At 35.6% G+C, this 20,108-nt stretch overlaps 1 protein-coding gene across 1 annotated transcript; it reads left to right on the top strand.

Moving 5' to 3' along the window:
- The first annotated feature begins 8,916 nt into the window (after positions 1–8,916).
- Positions 8,917–19,666, top strand: LOC110457268 (G patch domain and KOW motifs-containing protein-like). The gene is made up of 11 exons (XM_021508471.1): positions 8,917–9,114; positions 11,613–11,830; positions 12,540–12,679; positions 13,077–13,177; positions 13,876–14,071; positions 15,642–15,774; positions 16,142–16,526; positions 16,726–16,861; positions 17,876–17,945; positions 18,448–18,533; positions 19,008–19,666. Exons 1-11 carry the CDS (start codon positions 8,966–8,968, stop codon positions 19,146–19,148), a joined length of 1,755 nt encoding a protein of 584 aa, XP_021364146.1. The 5' UTR covers positions 8,917–8,965; the 3' UTR covers positions 19,149–19,666.
- The last annotated feature ends 442 nt before the right edge of the window (positions 19,667–20,108 follow it).

Genomic DNA, 20,108 nt, shown 5'->3' with positions numbered 1-20,108 from the left:
TGATCATAAAAGTTTTTTGCATGAGATACAATATTTTATTGATAATTGCACTATACCTGACCTTCATGTCTCGCCCGTTGGTATATCAAGCGATATTGCATGTATCAATGTCGATTCGCCTACGCTGTAAGTAACTATTATTGTACATGTGCTTACAGCGTAGCCTAATCGACATCTCGTACATATTTTACACCTTTGTGTGCATGCGCTTCACTGGTCATTTGCCCGATGAAGGTGACAGTGTACATACCGTACTAGTCATCGAAACGTCACATTGAAATTATTATTGGTTGTGTAAAAAAGAAAATTTCATAATCCATACTTACCAACCTGAAGTAAATGTTTAGAAAATCCGAACAAAGTACGGACAAGATATTGTCAAAGATGTGCGGAAGTAAGAGAGCCTAGAAAAGAAATTAGCGAGACACAGAAATCACCTTGTGTTTACGCTGAGATGTAGAGACTTACATAATTCTAACACCTTCAAGTCTGAATATTAGGAGCCCAGTTAACACAACAAATTCTAGAAATATCATCAAGAAAGCACAGAAAGATCTTTTGAAAAAGAGAATACGGGTTGTAAACAAAAAAAGGGACGCATACAAGCACGAGGTAGCAGTAATCACCGAAAAACTGACCCAACGCTTATCCAGTGACAATGTAGGGGATATGAACAAGCGTTCGACACAACCAAACAACGCCACTTTACTAAATTAAACCTTATTGTAGAGAAATCAACATAACACAACACCAACACAGATGCAGCTCTGAATGATTCTATGCTTTAAAAATCGGTAGTCAACATTTCTTATTAGGAGCTCACCAGTAGCGAGAAACATTACTCGCTAAGGGTATGAACTATGCCACCGTTCAACATAAAAATCCGAGTTGATGATTTTGTTATAGCCACAGAACAAGCATGTAAGAAACTAAGCTATGCTGAGGCTGATCAACTGAGATCCCAAGTGACGGGGGTTTTGAAGTCCACAAAATTACCAACAAGTAATATGACGAAAGAAAAACGGGTCGCACTCCAAAAATTAGGCAGAGACAAATCCATTACCATACTACCAGCTGGCAAGGGGAAGGCAACAGTTGTCATGGACACCGATAATTATGAGGCCAAGGTCAAAATAAAGCTACAAGACAACAAGACATATGAACAGCTGCAGACCAATCCAACTCAAAAGTTTAAAAGGCGTCTTATAGCCATCCTGGCAAAGTTAAAGCAAGAGAGTAAGATTATCGAAGGCCAATACAGATATCTGTATCCCACAGCAGAGAACACTCCTAGAATGTACTGTACACCCAATATATACAAGCAGGTAAATCAACTGAAGCATAGGATGGACTACACTGGATCCCTTGCTTACAATGTTTCCAGATCATTAGCAGACATTCTTGGACCGCTAGAGGGTAAATCGGAACCCCATGTAAAGAACTCGAAACATCTAGCGGATGCTATGTCTACCATCATGATTCAGGAAGACGAAGAATTCACATGGTGTTGTCTTTCTCTTCACCAACACTCCCATTGACGATGCACTTACAATCATTCGGAAACGCTTAGAATTAGACAGATTCTGGCGTAAAAACACAAATACATATTCAGGACATCATGGAGTTGCTGGAATTTGTGCTGACAACAACATATTTTAGTTTCCAAAACAAGATCTATCAACAACGCTTCGGCACTGATATGGGTAGTCCAATGTCTCCAATTGTGACCAATTTGTTCATGGAACATCTGAAGCAAGAGACAATAGCCACGTCTTTCATAGAATGCAAGCCTAGCTTATTGAAACGATATGTTGACAACGTACTTGAGTTAATCAAGAAGGAGTCACAGAAGGATTTGACCACACATATCAACACCTTAGATGCCACCAACAACATCAAATTTCCATGTGAGGAAGAAAGAAGACGGAACAGTGAAGATATTGGTCTTTAGAAAAAAAAGACCCATACGGACCAATACTTGAACTTCAAGTCTCACCATCCTTTGCACCAGAAGTTAGATATCGTACGCAAATTGCACAATATATGTGACCCAATAGTCAAAGAACAAAAGGGAAAAACTTCAGAGTGGAATCACATCGCCATGACAATGAGAACAAACGGGTACAAAAAAAAGTGTCAAAGTAAGGAGGGGAACAAGAAAAGGCCAATCAAAGATAAGAACAAATCAAAAGGTCAAGTGGTCATCCCGTATATAAAAGGTATATCTTAAACCATCCAGAGGATATATCACGGGCATGACATAGCAACAGCCATGTTCTAGTACAACCTAAGGATAAAACACCTAAAGAAAACGTCGTAGAATGCGTATACAAAATCGGATGCAAAATCTGCGACGAATCGTATATTGGAGAGACTTGAAGGCGATTTTGGGTCTGCCTTGGTGAACACGGGAAAGATACGGAAACCCAAGTAGGTAGGAAATTCACCAGATCAGAAAGGAAGCAGTTGGAGTTCCGGATAAATATATCGGAATAACACAGACCATGTCACACAGAAAAATCATGTGATTGACTGGGATAACTCTCAAGTATTGGACAAAGAGAGCAATCTGTTCAAGCGGCAGATAAAGGAAGCCATCTGGATACGCCACAGTGAGCCAGTTCTAATTTGAGATGAGGGGGCTCAAGACTCTCGCACATCTATGACAAAGTATTAAACAAAGCGTAGCTGAATCGAGTCATTTAGGTACATTTATAACAACTATTGTGCATACGCTTACATCATAGCCGAATCGATATCGATTTTGTGGACAACTTGTACACATTTTACACCTTTGTGTACATACGCTTCACTGGTCATTTGACTGATGAAGGTCACAGTGTACATACCGTACTAGTTATCGAAACGCCACATAGAAACTCTTATTAGTTGTGTAAAAATTATATAGCATGTATATGTAGTCTTAATTGGTGTTTTTTTCCATCAAATTATTTTATGCTTATATGAGACGTGTTTTCGCGAATAAATGATTCAACAAAATATTTCTGTGAAAAAGAAGCATCCACTGATATTTTCGCGGATGCACGGTAATGTAAATCGTTTCCTGAGGTCGGGTAACAATGGTCAGCCATTTGTTTAGTTTTATTCGGTATAGTGACCTTTTTACAGCTAAGGATAATTAATGTAGTAACAATGGTTTGTGTCAATGACTTATCATACTGGATAGTATTATCCCATCTGAGCTAGTCATTATTTAAAATATCTTATATGATACGAATTTTGCAAAATTGACAGTCAACTTAACGTGTGTTCAGCGTTACAAGATATTATTACAAAAATATTATTTTTCTTTGGGGTATAGCGTCCTATTAACAGCTAAGGTCATTAACATCTTAAGGTCGTAACAAAAATCGTGTTAGATTTCTTAGCTACGTGCAGTTGCAATGCTAAATACATCAACTGAAGAATATATCTGTTCAATGATTTGTCATACTTGATATTATTTATTAATTATTAATCACCTCTGAGCTGGTCTAATTATTTGAAACAAAGTGGCATCTATATTAAAGTTGAGCTTGGAAGATAACGTTTCCCCCCCTCTCAACTGTATTATACATGCAGAATTCGGAAACAAATTACCACACTACCAAGTAAGGCGTGATGTACTTTTGTACGGTTTAATCTTTCTTTAAGTTGAAGTGTTTCCAATTACTGGAATTATTTCTTTTATTGTTAATACGCATTTATAGTAGTTTCTAGAGTAAAAAGCAACTGTATGAACTAAAATAAAATAAAAATTTAATAATAATAATTATAAAGAAGATGTAAAATGTATGCCTAATGTATTGTAAATGTCCTCCTTGACCGTTACACATATCGACACTTAAGTTTTGTAGAACATTTATATAGATTTTACACGCTAGCTATATGTGCATTTCCCACGGATATATATACCGCTCCTATAATAAGCTCCGATTTCCGAAGCTACATGAGCACCGAAACAGAAAACATAATGGTGATGATCGTTTTGCGAGCATTTTCGGATACGTACGTCATAATAATACAGACAAATTATGTTTACTCTCTCAGCAAAATATGTTAACTGTAAGTTGGAACATTTTCATCACACGAAATGTTCCAAAAAATCTACGAAAAATTATATCATAAAAAAATCGTTGTTAGGCGTAGATGATCATGGTTAAACGGTTAATCGAAAGACCCAAAAATCGGTTATAAATGTTAATAACCGAATAGTCGGACCCAATTGGAAGAGCCATGTTTACCTGGATAAGACGTACCGTTTATCCATTAATTAGTCGATGAATAGTTTTGATATCGACAAAGGTCGAAAGAGATCGATAACACAGAACATAGGGCAATCGTGTAGGATGTTTTCTATTCAATCATTAAGTTATCGGTGATAAACATTTGTGGGCAGTGTTGAAGAATCACAGTTTTTGAACAAAGTGAACGAACGTTCACCTTTTCATTAACACTGTCTAACGTTAATAGATTTTTATATTTTAGGATATGAGTGTTGCAAACATACCGTCATCGAAAGGTGTGTTCAGCGTTACAAAATATAATTTTTATTTCAAGTTTCGGCAAAACAAAGTTACAGCAGATTCTAGCGTACATAGCAATTATATAAACTAAAATCAAAAAAGCTCAAACAAACGCACACAAATTAATGATCAGATGAAAGATGTATTTTACAAAATCAAAGATGATGAACAATGTATTTCTAAATGTATGGTAAATAATTTTGCTTTCGGTTTTCCCTTGTCCGTCAATAAATATCGACAAATGACACACAAATGTGTTATGTAAGACATTTATTTAAAGTATACACGCTAGCATATTTGTATTTCTCAAAGATGTTGATCGATCGGATAAAGAGCTACGATTTGCGAAGCTAGATGAGCACCCAACAGAAAACACTATGGCTTGAAAAATTGGTTGATACTGTTTTGTATGTATTTTCGGATACGTACAGTACGCCATAATATTTCAGAAAAAATACGTATTCTCTTTCAGCAGAATATGTTAGCTTTAAGTTGACTCCGTACATTGAAGATCCGGATACTTACAATCACACTAAGTGTTTCGAAGATGTGAAAAACAAAAAACAAAAAATATCGTAAAAACCTCATTATGCATATAATTATGATGATGGTTAAGCGCTTAATCGGAAGACCCAGAAACCGGGTTATAAAATTCCATAATATTGCACATAGTCGGGCCCAGTAGGTAGCACCAAATTTTCTACTCACACGCCTGCATCTACTTTTCACTTTAATCAGAACAAAGACTTCACGAAAACTTATGATACCCGGTCTTCAGCTTAATATAAGTTCGTCCATATGTCCGGAAAATCTGGAGAAGGAACTGTTTTTTTTTGTGTATTTCCCTTCAAAGCTGTATCATTCATTTAAACTGTAAATGCCATATCAATACAATTCAATGTTTTTATTTACAATTTTGGAGTGTTCTAATGCCGAAGAAATTAAAATCTGATTTATGCTTTTTCGGTATTCAGGGCCGGGTTTTCCCAAAATATCACGAGTTTCTTGATAGCTGTGTCGTATGCTTACAAGAACTAAACTGGACCGAGAGAAGTTATGACTACTGAACATTTCTTGGCGGAAAGCTAAAAGGTTGTGTTGCTTTCAGAGGCTCTTAGACACCGTAGTGTATTTACACTGTGTGCAACAATACCACATCAAAATGAGATACACGTTATTAATTTCTCTGCGGCTTTAAAAATGACATCCTCGATACTCCAAGGATTACGCTCACTTACACTCTCTGTACCCCTGGAGTATGTCACAGCAAAATCAAAGGCACGCGGCTAACTATTTGTTGGTTTCAAGTAATAAAAACCGGACCAATCGCTAGGCTGATACCTGTCCTTTGAAGATTACAGAGAAGCTACACCCGACTATAAAGCCGGCAAGTTTAGCCGTTATGCTGCCGCGCGATTCTTTTGATGTACATCAGAGGATCAAACTATTCTTAATGTCTCATCCACATGGTGGCGCACACTGAGCCTTTGAATATGCTTTGTAATGTTAAGTCCGAACATGTTTTACAAGCACCATTTAAAATATACATTTATCTCCAATAAATCTGAGTCCAATAATATCTTAACTGCATGGCACAATGTGTACAACATCCCACCCATGAAGGTGAAGTCCTATTATATCAACCAACTGGTTTTCACAAAATCTTAGAAGAATGATGCTTTAAACACGCTTTCCAAGATAATGCAGCTTCGGATGCCGAGTTGAAATATGTCATCAAGTCGTTGGCGCCATACACGTGTACGTCCCAGTATGGCCGTTCTGCTGAGTCGCCAGTCGCTGTTGACATATCTTTTGAGCCATACGTACGTGTCGCTAAACCTGCTGGGTTTGATAATCTTTCCTCATTTGCCCATCTCACTTGCGTTTTCAAATGCCATCTTTTTTTCAGTTCCTTGATGTTTTTGGTTTAAAATTCAATTTGCAAACTTACTGTGTAAAACGTTTCTTTGGATGAAACCTAAAACCCACCAGTGCTTTGATGTTATTGTGAACAACAGTTTACTTAATATTTTTTGTTGGAATTTGACCCGATAAAGGACATCCACATATAAGTTGACCGGTGAACGAGAGAACATTTCAGAAAGACTAAACGCAGGGAAAGAACGTTTGTTACGAGTGCTCCTGTGGACAGAAAACGTGTTCGCTCACGTGTGTATGAATGATAGGTTAAGGACAACTATTACAAGGTTGGACGCAAGTGGCATTTAAATCTTTGGTGCATGTAACATTCCAAAAATAATCCCAGGGTTTCCAGCTTTATCAGACTGGCTAACGAATATGTTGCTATATCAGCCACAACAAAACACTAATTTTCACTAGGCCTGCGACAAATACAGGCTCCGATACAATGAGACAGAGATGAAAATTTGTTATGACTTTTACGTAGCGAAATAATGACGACAAATATAAGGGTTTTGAAGCAGTGATAATGGTTACTTTTCGGATTTTAATTACCTGTGTTGGACACATTGAACCACATTCAATGAATGAAAAATTAATTTATCATACTTGATCGATAGAGCGTCCGTTTAGAGTTCGGAGGGTCCTGGTTCGAATCCTGGTCACAGGACCGTGTATCCCCCCCCCCCCCCCCCCCCCCAGCTTTGCATTTAATTTTGGCGCCCAATGAAATATACCCAAGGAATTAGCCCGAGTCTCCTCTGGCCCTAACAACAGACTTAGACATTTTGACATATAGATGTCTGGGGTGAGACATCTATATGTCAAAATGTCTAAGTCTGGTGTTAGGGCCACATGAAACGCAGGTTAGAATGGAATTTGTTAGAGGGTCGCGAGGGAGGAATGTAGCGAAACTGGACCGTTTCAAGTTGTTGTTATTGTGCCAGAGGAATCTCGGGCTAGACATTTCAGTAATACCATTATAGGTTCCTAACTAGCGTTCTGAGAATTAGTTTTTAAGGGTTTATATCAGCATACAGTTCCTACATTGGATTTTCAACTAGGGATGTACTTCCTACTTCCGTTTATCAATACACTCCTATGACCTTTATTCCACATACTACAATTGGTCCACAACCCAACTGAATGTTACGAAATGACATGTCATTTGAAGATCATTTATATACCTAGGTCATGCGGGGCTTTATTTCTCCATAACTATGTGTGGAGAGGCATGCCGGCCTCACAAAAAGATGATTGTTGCTATGGGAATGTACAAAAATCATAGTAAAACGTCAGAGTAACATATTTTACCGGTATATATGTGTAAAACCATAGACATTTGACCATAAACACTACTTAAACTTCATATAAAATGTCTTTTCTTAACAGTCAATGTTATTATAAAAGAGCTAAACTTGTTATAATTCTTTTTAACCTGAGACTAATCAAACAGCTATGTCCGTGCCTTCAATTTTGCTTCGACATATTCCAGGGGTGCAGATAGCAAAAGTGAGCGTAACCCCTGGATATCGAGGATGCAAACGAAATTGACATGTTATAAGTCCAGTGAGCTATCTTTATGAAGACATTAGCCTTAATGCCTTATTTTTAACTTATTTATTTTTTGTATAGCCAATGTACAAGTTCAATATATACAAATAACATATATGAGTTCTGTTTTTTTATTGAGGTCTTTGAGCATGACTTATCAAGGGGTTGGAACACATTGGTAACGAACCCCTGTGGTTGGAATTTTAGCTGACAACAGCATCTTTTAGGGGGCTTGTTGAACCTTAAACGTTAGACTCCTATGGATCAGTTCAATCACAGGGGTTCGTTACAAATGTGTCCCAACCCCTTGATAAGTCTTGATCAAAGACCTCAATAAAAAAACATAACTCATATATGTTATTTGCATATATTGAACTTGTACATTGGCTATACAAACAATATGTGTATGTTTATGTGTGCTGAGACCCATACCAGTATAGCATACAAATGTATGTGTATTTCAGACATTTGTAACGAACCCCTGTGGTTTAATCACAGGGGCACGGTTCAATGATCAATTTATATCTGAGGTCTCCTTGTTTACCATGGGCACGGTTCAATTATCAATTTATATCTGAGGTCTCCTTGTTTATATATGGTAAACAAGGAGACCTATATGGATGGTAAACAAGGAGACCTCAGATATAAATTGATAAATTGAACCGTGCCCCTGTGGTTCAATCAGCTAAAATTTCTATACAGATACAGATGTTCTCCACAGTTGGGGACCTTCATGATCAGTGTCCGGCAATGAACTTTGTATTTTGAATGTCTACACTATGAAGATTAATATAGACGTGCATGCCTAGTGACGGAAAATACCAACAACATGAAAGGCGTAACATAATGAAGGTGAAAGTAGCTGATTTTTCTACTTTCGATTTGATACTACTTCCGGTTCAAAAATACGAAACTATCGTCAAAATAAAGCTGAACCCATTTCAACGTTTACTGTACGGACAGTCATGGCAGAAAGGAAGGCATTGTCGTTCGGCTTTTCTAAGAAGGTAAACAGTCGACCTCTGGAAAAATCTAAACTACAAGAGGACAATGAGACGGCGAGTGATCAACATCCAGATTTCGTTACATCGCTTGAAGGACGGGAAGTGAAAGGGTATAAATGATTAGTATGTCTATCTGAACTATCCAAACGGATCTAACAGGTTGGGCACAACAGCGCATATATGGGTAATAATCCCTCATTTGGGTAACAGTTTCCCATTTCAGTAAAAAAAATATTACTGGAATCGGTAATAAAGTGAAATTACAACACACAAAGTTCCTTTACACATTATGAACAAAAAAAAAGGCGTCATTCTTTCAACATAATCAAAAAATATTAATACAAAAGTAAGTAACCGTTAAATTCAATTGTCTAAATTTTTGTAAAAATGACAAATTGTATCACCTCCATTGCTTATAGTGTGTTGTAGAGTAGCTATAAATAGCACACATAAAAATCATGCTCACCTATCACAGTTGCACTGGATTATACACAGGATAGCCCTATTGACTACACACTGAACTTCATTCTGAAGTCAATGGAGAACAAAGTCAGTGATATGGTTTGTCCTTTTCACAAAAAGTTAGACATCAGAATTGATATATTTTTTTTGTGCACAAATGTACTTCATGGTGTTATTTATTTGATTTAGTTGACAGAATGACGCCCTTTTTTGCTCCAAGTGTTTAAAAGAACTTTGTGTGTTGTTATTTTACTATATTTACATTTGGTGTGGCAAAGCCCTTCTATATTACTGCTAAAGTACTGCCAATAGCAGCTTCATCTTATGAGACTATAACTGAAGTTGGTGTTTGCACCTCCGAGCGACTTAACAGTGTCACTACTGAACTTATCGGTATCTTCTGCTTTGATCCAAACACCAGCTGCCTGTCTCTAGTGTCTGTGAGATCAACAAACAATTTTACGCCTGGATTTTTCACCAATTCAATCTTCTCAGGTTGCACGATCAACATCAACAACATGCCGGACTGCAAATATAACTTTGACCTGATTACTGCGGGGCTTCCGTTGAGTGCGTGCGCCGGATATAGGTCACAATAAAATCGGAAAATGTTTTACGACACTTGATTAGTTACTTACAAAATGTTATTTGTTACTGTTTTATGAATTGAGAATATGATATATATATAAATTAAAAACAAATGAATTATTAAGGAAAGTTGCGGAACCTTTTCAATTTTGTATGGGAAAAAGCGCGTGATGTCAGCTGTTATCTTTGTGCCGTTCTAGATATTGACCTGACTTGACGGTAATAAGCGGGAAATTTGATAGTTGGAAAAGACATAAATTATGTTTTGCGAATTCTCATTACGGAAATGGGTAACTGTTACCCAAACGCAGGATATTACCCATATGCACCGTTGTGCCCATCTGTCTAAGTAACATACATGTAAATTGTATGTTGTTATAGTATGATAAAATAGTCTGCCCAACCCATATTGACCATATAGCAGGAAAGGAAAGACTATTTAGTATTTATAAATATTCCAATCACATACCAGTTGCAGAATGCTTGTGGTTTATCCCTGTACATATATATAGTGCCCACCTTCACAGTATCTTCCATCATTGGAAAGCTTGTTAGAGCTTGTTTCGATGCCTGAATATTTTTGTATATACTGTATAATTAATTCACTTCCGGTTGCACGCTTATGTTTACTTGCACAATTTAACATTAAATGTTCTAGTAGACTGAAACACTGAATTTCCTGGGGGTAACTTCTCCAATGCACATTTAGTCGACTCTTGAAGGTGTTTATTTTTGCTGCTGAAATCACGTCTTCCGAGAGAGAGAGTTCCATTTATTGACCACTCTGTTAACGTTGCTGAATACATTTTTGCTGAGGTTTAGTCTGAATGGTTTCTTGTAGAGCTTTTTTGAGTGATCCCTTGTAAAGTGGCTATCCAGTGGAGCAAACATATCATTTGTTCTGACAATGTCAATTCCTTTCAGAGTCTTATGCAGTTCTACCATATCCGCTCCTTCCCTTCTGTACTCTAGGGTTGGAAGTCCTAAGGTGCGGAGTCTGTCGCTGTAATGCATGTCTTTAAGCTGAGGGATTCTCTTGGTAGCTCGTCTTTTTTTTCGATTGCTATTTATCCTTTGACAGCATAGGTGACCCTACTGTAGGGCTGTATTCAATATGCGGTCTAACTAATGTCTTATAAAGGGCAACAAATGTGCTGTTATCCCTTAATGTGAAAGTCCTACATATTATTCCTAGTACTCTTTTGGCTCTGGTCACAGTGATGTTGGTTTGCTCACTAAATTTGAGTTTTTTGTTAATTGTTACCCCAAGGTCTATTTAATAGATTAGCGACTGATCAGAATTTTGAAGCCTATGATCTAATATGGGCAGTTTTAGCGGAATACTTCTTTACAGTACAGTAGTGTTGTGTGAATAGATACATAGCTCTGGGTGTGTAAATCTGGGAAATTGGTGTGATTTTTGCATTGATATTTAAAAAATACAACAGAAAACGTACAAGGAAAGGGGCTTAAACCAACCAAAAATACACTTTAAACATTACGTTTTGTATCTGGATAATAAACATGTCATTCTAATTCATGTTTTATTCTGTTTCAGCTCTTCTAAACCAAAAGAGATAAAACAGAAAGAGTATGTCATTCCCCTGATATCCAAAAACAAATGGCGGCTCCCTGGGGCCGATCGTAACAGGGTGTCTAACACAGACCAAACAGATGTCAAGGCAGTACAGGAAAAGGAGAGAGGCAGACCAGATAGTAATGGGACACCACAAGAACCCGGAATAGATGATCAGGCAGTACAGGAACTCATTCAAGGTATTCAGAATACGATGTTCATTGTATCACTATACTATCTCCTAAGTGTTGCTTGACAGTTACTTCCTTTTGTTCAGGGTATTCTGATTTCATACAAAGAAATAGGATGTTAGATCTGATTAAATTGGTCTATAAAAGTGAAAGAAGTTTGAATGAGTATCTTTTATACTGTATTGATTCAAAAAGTCATTTATTTGCATGAAGTAGGAATAATATGTCATGATCTATTTATGAATATAATATTTTGTAGTAGGAGTACTTTCAAATTTGTTTACTGACATTCTAAGAACTCTTCACAATGTCACCTCTTAATTAAATTGTTTCCAACAAGGTTGAAATAAACTAGTTGTCACACAAAAATGTAGAAAATAGTCATAATGATACATTGTATGCAGCTTTTAGAGGAAAAATAAAATTTATCTTAGTTTGACACCAGGGCCGTTTTCGTTTAAACTGTTGAACCGGTCGAACCACAGTTGTTTGTTTATTAAATAAGGTTGGACCTAGTAATCTGATGCTGCTTACAGAAGAGCCTTGCAAGGCCTGCATAAACATTTATGCAGTACCCTGCAGGTTGACTTGTGTTCCAGTATAGAACAGAAGTTGCTTCCCTTGGTCCAGTAGAGAGCAGAATTTACTTCCCATTGATGTCTTGCAAATGTTTTATATTCGTACACCTGTATTGATTATGCTATTGTGCTATTTCCAGATGCAGCCAAACAAAATGACGGCTGGGAAGACCGTGGAAAGATTGATCCTAATGTTTCTATTCCTCTGATAATGAGGAATAAGGTACCAGAAGGATACGAGACGGATGACAAATTGAATGTTGCCCTACGACCGGATGAGGTAAATCACATTCTTACATTTACTTCTTCATTCATTGTTGGAATAATAACATGTTGAGGTAAAACAAATTGTTCAGTGTCAAAATAATGTTTAATTGTATCATTTTCAAAATCTTTATCTGCATGATCAAATTCCATATCTATTTCAGACACATTTATCCGTTAATCTTTGAAGCAAATGAGTAAAGTAAGAACACTTTCATCCATTGCTGTACATTGCTCCATAATCCAAACACCTTCATTCCCAGTAGAAGTGATGGGTTTTATGACAGCTGAATGACTGAGACAAGGTTTATAGAAAAAATGACAGTCTGTCTACAATAACACTAGCTTGATGATGAGATAACCAGATTACATAATTTCATTCAATAAACAGATTGTTGCTGTTTGATTTTCAGGTTGATGTTGACTATGATGAGATTCCCATTGATCACTTTGGGGTCGCCATGTTAAGAGGGATGGGATGGAAGGATGGAGAAGGTATTGGGAAAAGTAAACAGTAAGTGTATCTATTAATTGTACTATTCATTTTAACTAAGTTTTCATATACCATATATATATCAGCCCAGTATTTAATATATTGTGTTCTACATTGGATATAATATGCAGTCATTTTTTTTGCGTTCATTATCATGATACATTTGTCCACATTAATATTTTTGAGGGCCAAAAGGGCAGAGATGAATTGTGGGTAACATTTCCAGATACAGTATTCTCCTAAGACATAGTCTCCTACAGTTACAACTTCCTAGATTAATTTACCTGACTTTGGATATAACTTGTCAGAAATATGTACTTCTGCCTGTGGTATGCTTTTCTATCTGAAAGGATCCTTGCTAACAGAAATCTGTATTACCGCCATATGGGTAATAAGCCGACACCCTGAATAGGTCCTCAATAAGTTATCAAATAATAACTGTAGACGCATAGACGATCGCAATGAACAAAAGTAGGTATAAGGGAAACATTGACCTCAAAGACCAATTTTGAAAGATGCAGATATATATATGTAGATACTTGTATTTAATTCAGTGATAATATAGTAGTGAGAGAAAAGTCCTCCCTGAGCATTAGAAGTTGTTGCTTCAATTACCTGGTATACGAGAAATATCACCTTTGAAATTGAAGTATAATTTATTCAAGTTTCTGAAATACATGTATTGGTTGTGAAGTTTAACATCTGCTTATTTATTTAAGGACAATTGTCCCAATCGAGGCCAAGTTGAGGCCTAAGGGCCTTGGTCTTGGAGCTGACAGAAGCAAGGCAGCACAGCTAAACAACGCCAAGGCAGGTGGGACAGACAATGGCGACCAGGATGATGACCAATTGGCTATTAAGATTGGAGCTTACTGTATGATACAGAGGGGGCCACACCAGGACCGCTACGGAGAGGTGGGTAAAACATCATGCCTTTGGAATTGATATAGAATTTTATAGAAAAGGATAAAAAAAACTAGGTTTATATTGAATAGGTTCAGAAGTAAATACATCAGTATATTTTCAGATAAAAGCATAAGATGCAATATTGATTGTAATGTATTCTGTAAGAGGAGTGCTTGTTACAACTCAATGAAATGTATTCTGTAAGAGGAGTGCTTGTTACAACTCAATGTCATGTATTCTGTAAGAGAAGTTCTTGTTACAACTCAATGTAATGTATTCTGTAAGAGGAGTTCTTGTTACAACTCAATGTAATGTATTCTGTAAGAGGAGTGCTTGTTACAACTCAATGTAATGTATTCTGTAAGAGGAGTGCTTGTTACAACTCAATGTAATGTATTCTGTGAGAGGAGTGCTTGTTACGACTCAATGTAATGTATTCTCTAAGAGAAGTTCTTGTTACAACTCAATGTAATGTATTCTGTAAGAGGAGTTCTTGTTATAACTCAATGTAATGTATTCTCTAAGAGGAGTGCTTGTTACGACTCAATGTAATGTATTCTCTAAGAGAAGTTCTTGTTACAACGCAATGTAATGTATTCTGTAAGAGGAGTTCTTGTTACGACTCAATGTAATGTATTCTCTAAGAGGAGTGCTTGTTACAACTCAATGTCATGTATTCTGTAAGAGGAGTGCTTGTTACGACTCAATGTAATGTATTCTCTAAGAGGAGTGCTTGTTATGACTCAATGTAATGTATTCTCTAAGAGGAGTGCTTGTTACAACTCAATGTAATGTATTCTCTAAGAGGAGTGCTTGTTATGACTCATTGTAATGTATTCTGTAAGAGGAGTGCTTGTTACAACTCAATGTCATGTATTCTGTAAGAGGAGTGCTTGTTACAACTCAATGTAATGTATTCTCTAAGAGGAGTGCTTGTTACGACTCATTGTAATGTATTCTCTCAGAGGAGTGCTTGTTACAACTCAATGTAATGTATTCTGTAAGAGGAGTGCTTGTTACAACTCAATGTAATGTATTCTCTAAGAGGAGTGCTTGTTACAACTCATATAATGTATTCTCTAAGAGGAGTGCTTGTTACAACTCAATGTAATGTATTCTCCAAGAGGAGTGCTTGTTACAACTCAAACACAGTTTTTGTTTTCATACACAGAAATATATGAGATTATTTTGATATAGTGTTACTGTTTAATATATTTTTGAACAGTTTTATATAATCTTTTCTATGTAAAATAGGTTTAATGTTATTAATCTTTCATGACCGAGTTTTTGAAACAGACATTAGCCTGTAGTCATAGTCTTATCATTTAAAACCAAATCTGAATTTATATTATATTTGTGAACAGTTTTATATAATCTTTTTAATGTAAAATAGGTTTTATGTCATAAACCTTTCATGACCGAGTTTTTGAAACAGACATTAGCCTGTAGTCATAGTCTTATCATTTAAAACCAAATCTGAAGCCTCTCTCACAAAATCGTTTTGATTTGTAATTTAGTTGTAAATTATATTTTCAGGGTTGTGAATTTACTTCAGTGTTATTATATTTTTTTTTTACAGATAAAAGGCTTAGACGAGGACAATGCTCGATGCATGGTCAAGTTAGCAGTCAGTGGACTCATGATCACAAACAGTCAACACTCTCTCAAGCTTGTCACCAAGAAGGAGTACTCGAAATACTCAAAATACCTGAGTGAGTGATTATTGTCCCTGCTCCAACAAAAAAATGTGTATCCCTATCCTTGTAGTGTACACTTGCTTATCCTAGATAGTTCTCTTTTAACTTTAAAGTGCTATTTCATCATTTGAACATTATCTAGTGTATTAAGTATTATGAAATTTCTAGATTTTTGAGTGGCATTTCAAAATAAACATCATTACATTTGAATTTAAAAGTTTGGTGCAAACCAAGACTAAAGATATTCATTTCAAGGAAACATTTTTCGGGTGTGATTTCCTGAAAAATACATTAACGACAATTATGTTTTTATTTGATAAAGCAGGATTTTTCTCGCAGATTATAAAACTAATTCTGTTACTGATTGTAAATTTTGTTACAGACAAAAGCAAAGTTGACAAATATAAGGAAGAGCAGGAAAATAAATCGCAAGGGCACGAGTCAGGAAGTCACAGACACAAAAAGGATAGACATGATAAGGAAGACAGACGGAACAAGAAAGACAGAGAGAGGCATCAACATCGTGATGACCAGAGAAACAGAGAGGATGGAAGGAAAGACCGATGGAAGGAGGACAGAGACAACAGGGACCAGGGGTCAGACGTGGAAACAGACAGGGGGAACCAGAGATTACACGAGGATCGCCACGGGAGCAGAAACCATAGGTTGCAGGAGGACGAACATCGCAGGGAGAGGAAGCGAGACAGGGACAACAGGGACCACCAGGATACATCAGACAGCAAAAAGAAAAAACACAAAGAAGACAGGTAATCTACAATATTAGCGTGTACAAAACACTTTCAGAATATCAAATGGCCTACATCGATTGACTCTAAACATAATCTATAAATTGCTTTTAATAATCATCTGTGTGGAATATCCTTATGATTCAGAAGGAAACATATATACAAATTTTCTTTATGCATTTTGGAATTCCTAATAATTCCTTTTTTATCATTCCTATAGATCTTACTGTCAGGACCAATATGGCAGCAGCAACGGTCACAAAGAAAGTTCCCCAGCCTCATTCTGGATATGTCCACAGCTAAGGGTCAGAGTGATTGATGACAAATACAAAAAGGGGAAATACTTAAATACAAAGGTAAGGTATTGGTGGATTTATGAGGATAAACAAAAATGTTTATGTCCATAAAAGATACCGTATTTTTGGAAATAGGAAAGATAAAGGACTAAAGATAATTAAAGGTGGTTAGTTCATTTTGTAATCAATATTACTTTTTTTGTAGGCAAAATACTATAACTGCCTTTGTAACTGTCAATGTTAGCCTAGCGTTAATATCTGCCTTTATTGTGGAATAACTTCGTATGGAGTGTATACAAAATTCACAAACATGATAATTTGCCCTCATTATGGATTACAAAAGTAATTGCAGCAAGATTTTCTTGATTTACATTTATATATAAATATATATATATATACATGTATATAAGTAACTGAGAGTGTGGTTTATACAAGTTTCCAGATTAGCAAGTTTTTTAATACTTAATATATATAAATAGATCAGATGAAAGAACTAAAGGCTCGTTAAGAATTTTTCTTTATATAATATTTATTCGTCCGTAAGGATCATTTTTCTGATTTATAATAAATATATATATATATATGTAACAGCACATTTTCTGTACATTTCAATTTAATAACAATTTAAGTATAAATTCAACTAATTTACTAGTTTCTAGTTTTTAGTTTGATATTATTTCTCTATCATTGTCATGGAATTGTCCCTATTTTTACACAACTTGCTGAGCCTTGCAAGGTTAGAATATTGTAAAAGGTTGAGAAAGCTGAGGTTAGTGTTTGTATCATTGAACATTTAATATGGGTTTCATTTAACAGGCATGTCTTAAGCTTATATTATAAGCAATGATTTTCATTGTGGATAAATATGTAGTGGTATTTTTGGTTTGAGATTTTTTGTATCCATCCTGTGTCTTTTTTCAGTCTGAAGACATTCATGCATATTTAATCACTCTGGATCAATAATCACATTAATTTCTGTTAAAACTTCATGATGTGATATCTCTTAATTTTGGTATTAATCTTTAGATCCTGATTAGAAATAATAATATGAAAATTGCTATTTAATTGTTACAGGTTGAAGTAATAGATGTTCCTGGTCCAGATAATTGTGTATGCAGGACAGACGATGGCCATGTACTTGAAGGTATTCATAGTTTCATACTCTGTTTCATCACATAATGTACTGTGTTATCCAGTGAATATACCCATGTCCCATATTTTGCGTATTAACCCATGTAATATGACCTATCAGACTTGTGATTGGTTGTAAGTTTCAATTGTGACGTCACGCCTAGGACAAGTACATGAAGTCACAGACTTAGGCAATTGAGTCAAAATGACAGCTTTTTACATTTCAAGGTTACATGACAATTGTCTTTTGACACGAATAAATGCCACAAATCTTGATCATGTGATGAAAAGGATCTTTTACTCGTTTTCATTTCATATGACATTGTAGGAAACTTGTCACAAATTTTTCATTTTAGCTCGCCATAGGCTCGCTAAATTGGTAAAAACAGCCAAGATCAACAACCTTAACTTAATGCTGATTTAATAAAGGACATCTACCAGTTCTTTACATACTTTTACTATTATATACGTTATATATATTATCATATGTAAATGTTACTGTTTGAATTTTGTAGGTCTTTCACAAGAAATGCTAGAAACTGTGATACCCAAATCAGAACCATCATTTGTACAGCTGGTCACTGGGAAATGGAAAGGACAGGTTCGTTTTCAAGATGAATATACTAAGTCTGAGATGAATTAGTTCTTTTTTGATTGGTTGAAGATTTTCTTCAGAAGTGTAAATTTTAAATAAAGTTTATTAGTTTCCTAGGTGCTACTGAAAAGAACTATAAGGTTTTTCACTTCATTTGTCAGTCTGTTCATGTGTTAATTTGTCTGAAGCATATCTCATTTACGTATTTATCAACAATTTTGAAATTGTAAGTGGGAGTACTCTATGAATTGGGCAGATTCTTGGATACTGAAAATGTTTGTGTCCCATTAACATACAGAGTTATAGCCCTTCGTTCACTGGGTATCATTTTATCAAGCTGCCTTAAGCTTATTGACAATATTTCTATAATTTTGAAGACATTTTTTTCTTAGTTGTTTTGCATAATAAACAGGTATACTGCATAGTTATGATTATACCTTCATTTTTTTTTTTTAATTTTGCAATTTATATCTTTTTCAGTTAGCAGAGTTGATGAAGCGGGACAAGTCAAACTGTATGGCACTTGTCCAGCTACTGCGAAACCGAGACGAAGTCCTCAAGATATCCTACGACAGCATATGTGAATATGTTGGAGACATAAATGCTGAATTTGACTATTGACAAACAATGTTTGTATACAATTAAATGTAATTATAGGGAAACACACATTTGACCAGCCAAGGTTTAGACAAAATGGTTCTTCAATGGAACAGTCCTATGTACCTTGCACTGGGAATCTGAATAGCTGATTAAAGCTATTGTGGAGAATCTCTTAAGTAAGGTTTGATTATAAAGCAAAGGTGATAAATTTACACAAAGAGAAATATTCTGGCATGCAGATTAAGATCTGTAATAAAGGGATGACCAAGTATTCTGTATACCAAAAAAAACTGTTTGCAATTTTTCTTGCAAACAAATTTCATCAATCATTCCTTTTTAATTTTTTAAAACCATTTTTTAACAAATACCCTCATTGGAACAAGATATGTAAGAATTAGTTCTGGTATATGATGTCAGACACCCTGGTGGTGGATTTCAACTATGTTTTTCTTTGGATAAATGAAAATCATATGTGTAAAAGTTATTTGTTTATTCTAAAACTATTGAGGCATGCCAATAAAATATTTTGAACCAAACAATTTTTCTCTCATATTGTCATAGGGTTTGCACATAACCTCGTGTAATATAGGAAGCACAATAACACAACAGCCTTAACCTCAAAGCAATGTAACATCACATTCAAAAACAATAGACATGATGCTATGATTGCCAATGTAATAAAAGGATCACAGGTTATTCAGAATTCCTCAGATTGGTATGAATAATAAATGCGAAGTATGTATTGAATACAAACAGTAACTGAAAACTTATTTTTCAAGCTTTTGTAAACAACTTTTTTGACCGAGTCATATTTATAAGCCCATTTAACATTCATTAATGGGTAGAATGGGTAAACATGTTGCCTGTACCTCTGACTGCCTGCAGTGTTAAGAGTGCTATTTGAAAGGTCTCATTTTGTATTCAGTTGTTTAAGAGTGGAGGCACTGGTCATTGCACTCTCTGCTTGACAAAGGAAACAGA

This window comes from Mizuhopecten yessoensis, unplaced genomic scaffold (assembly GCF_002113885.1).
Source record: "Mizuhopecten yessoensis strain PY_sf001 unplaced genomic scaffold, ASM211388v2 scaffold9073, whole genome shotgun sequence".
In the NCBI taxonomy this organism is placed as follows: domain Eukaryota; kingdom Metazoa; phylum Mollusca; class Bivalvia; order Pectinida; family Pectinidae; genus Mizuhopecten; species Mizuhopecten yessoensis.
The sequence above is the reverse complement of the archived record's forward strand: the minus strand, read 5'-3'. Positions and strand labels throughout refer to the sequence as shown.

Coding starts and splice junctions, on each gene's coding strand:
- LOC110457268 (XM_021508471.1), top strand. CDS start 8,966: ATGGCAGAAAGGAAGGCATTGTCGTTCGGCTTTTCTAAGAAGGTAAAC. Junction 14,072..15,641: donor ACCAGGACCGCTACGGAGAG/GTGGGTAAAACA, acceptor TTTTTTTTACAG/ATAAAAGGCTTAGACGAGGA. Junction 15,775..16,141: donor GAAATACTCAAAATACCTGA/GTGAGTGATTAT, acceptor ATTTTGTTACAG/ACAAAAGCAAAGTTGACAAA.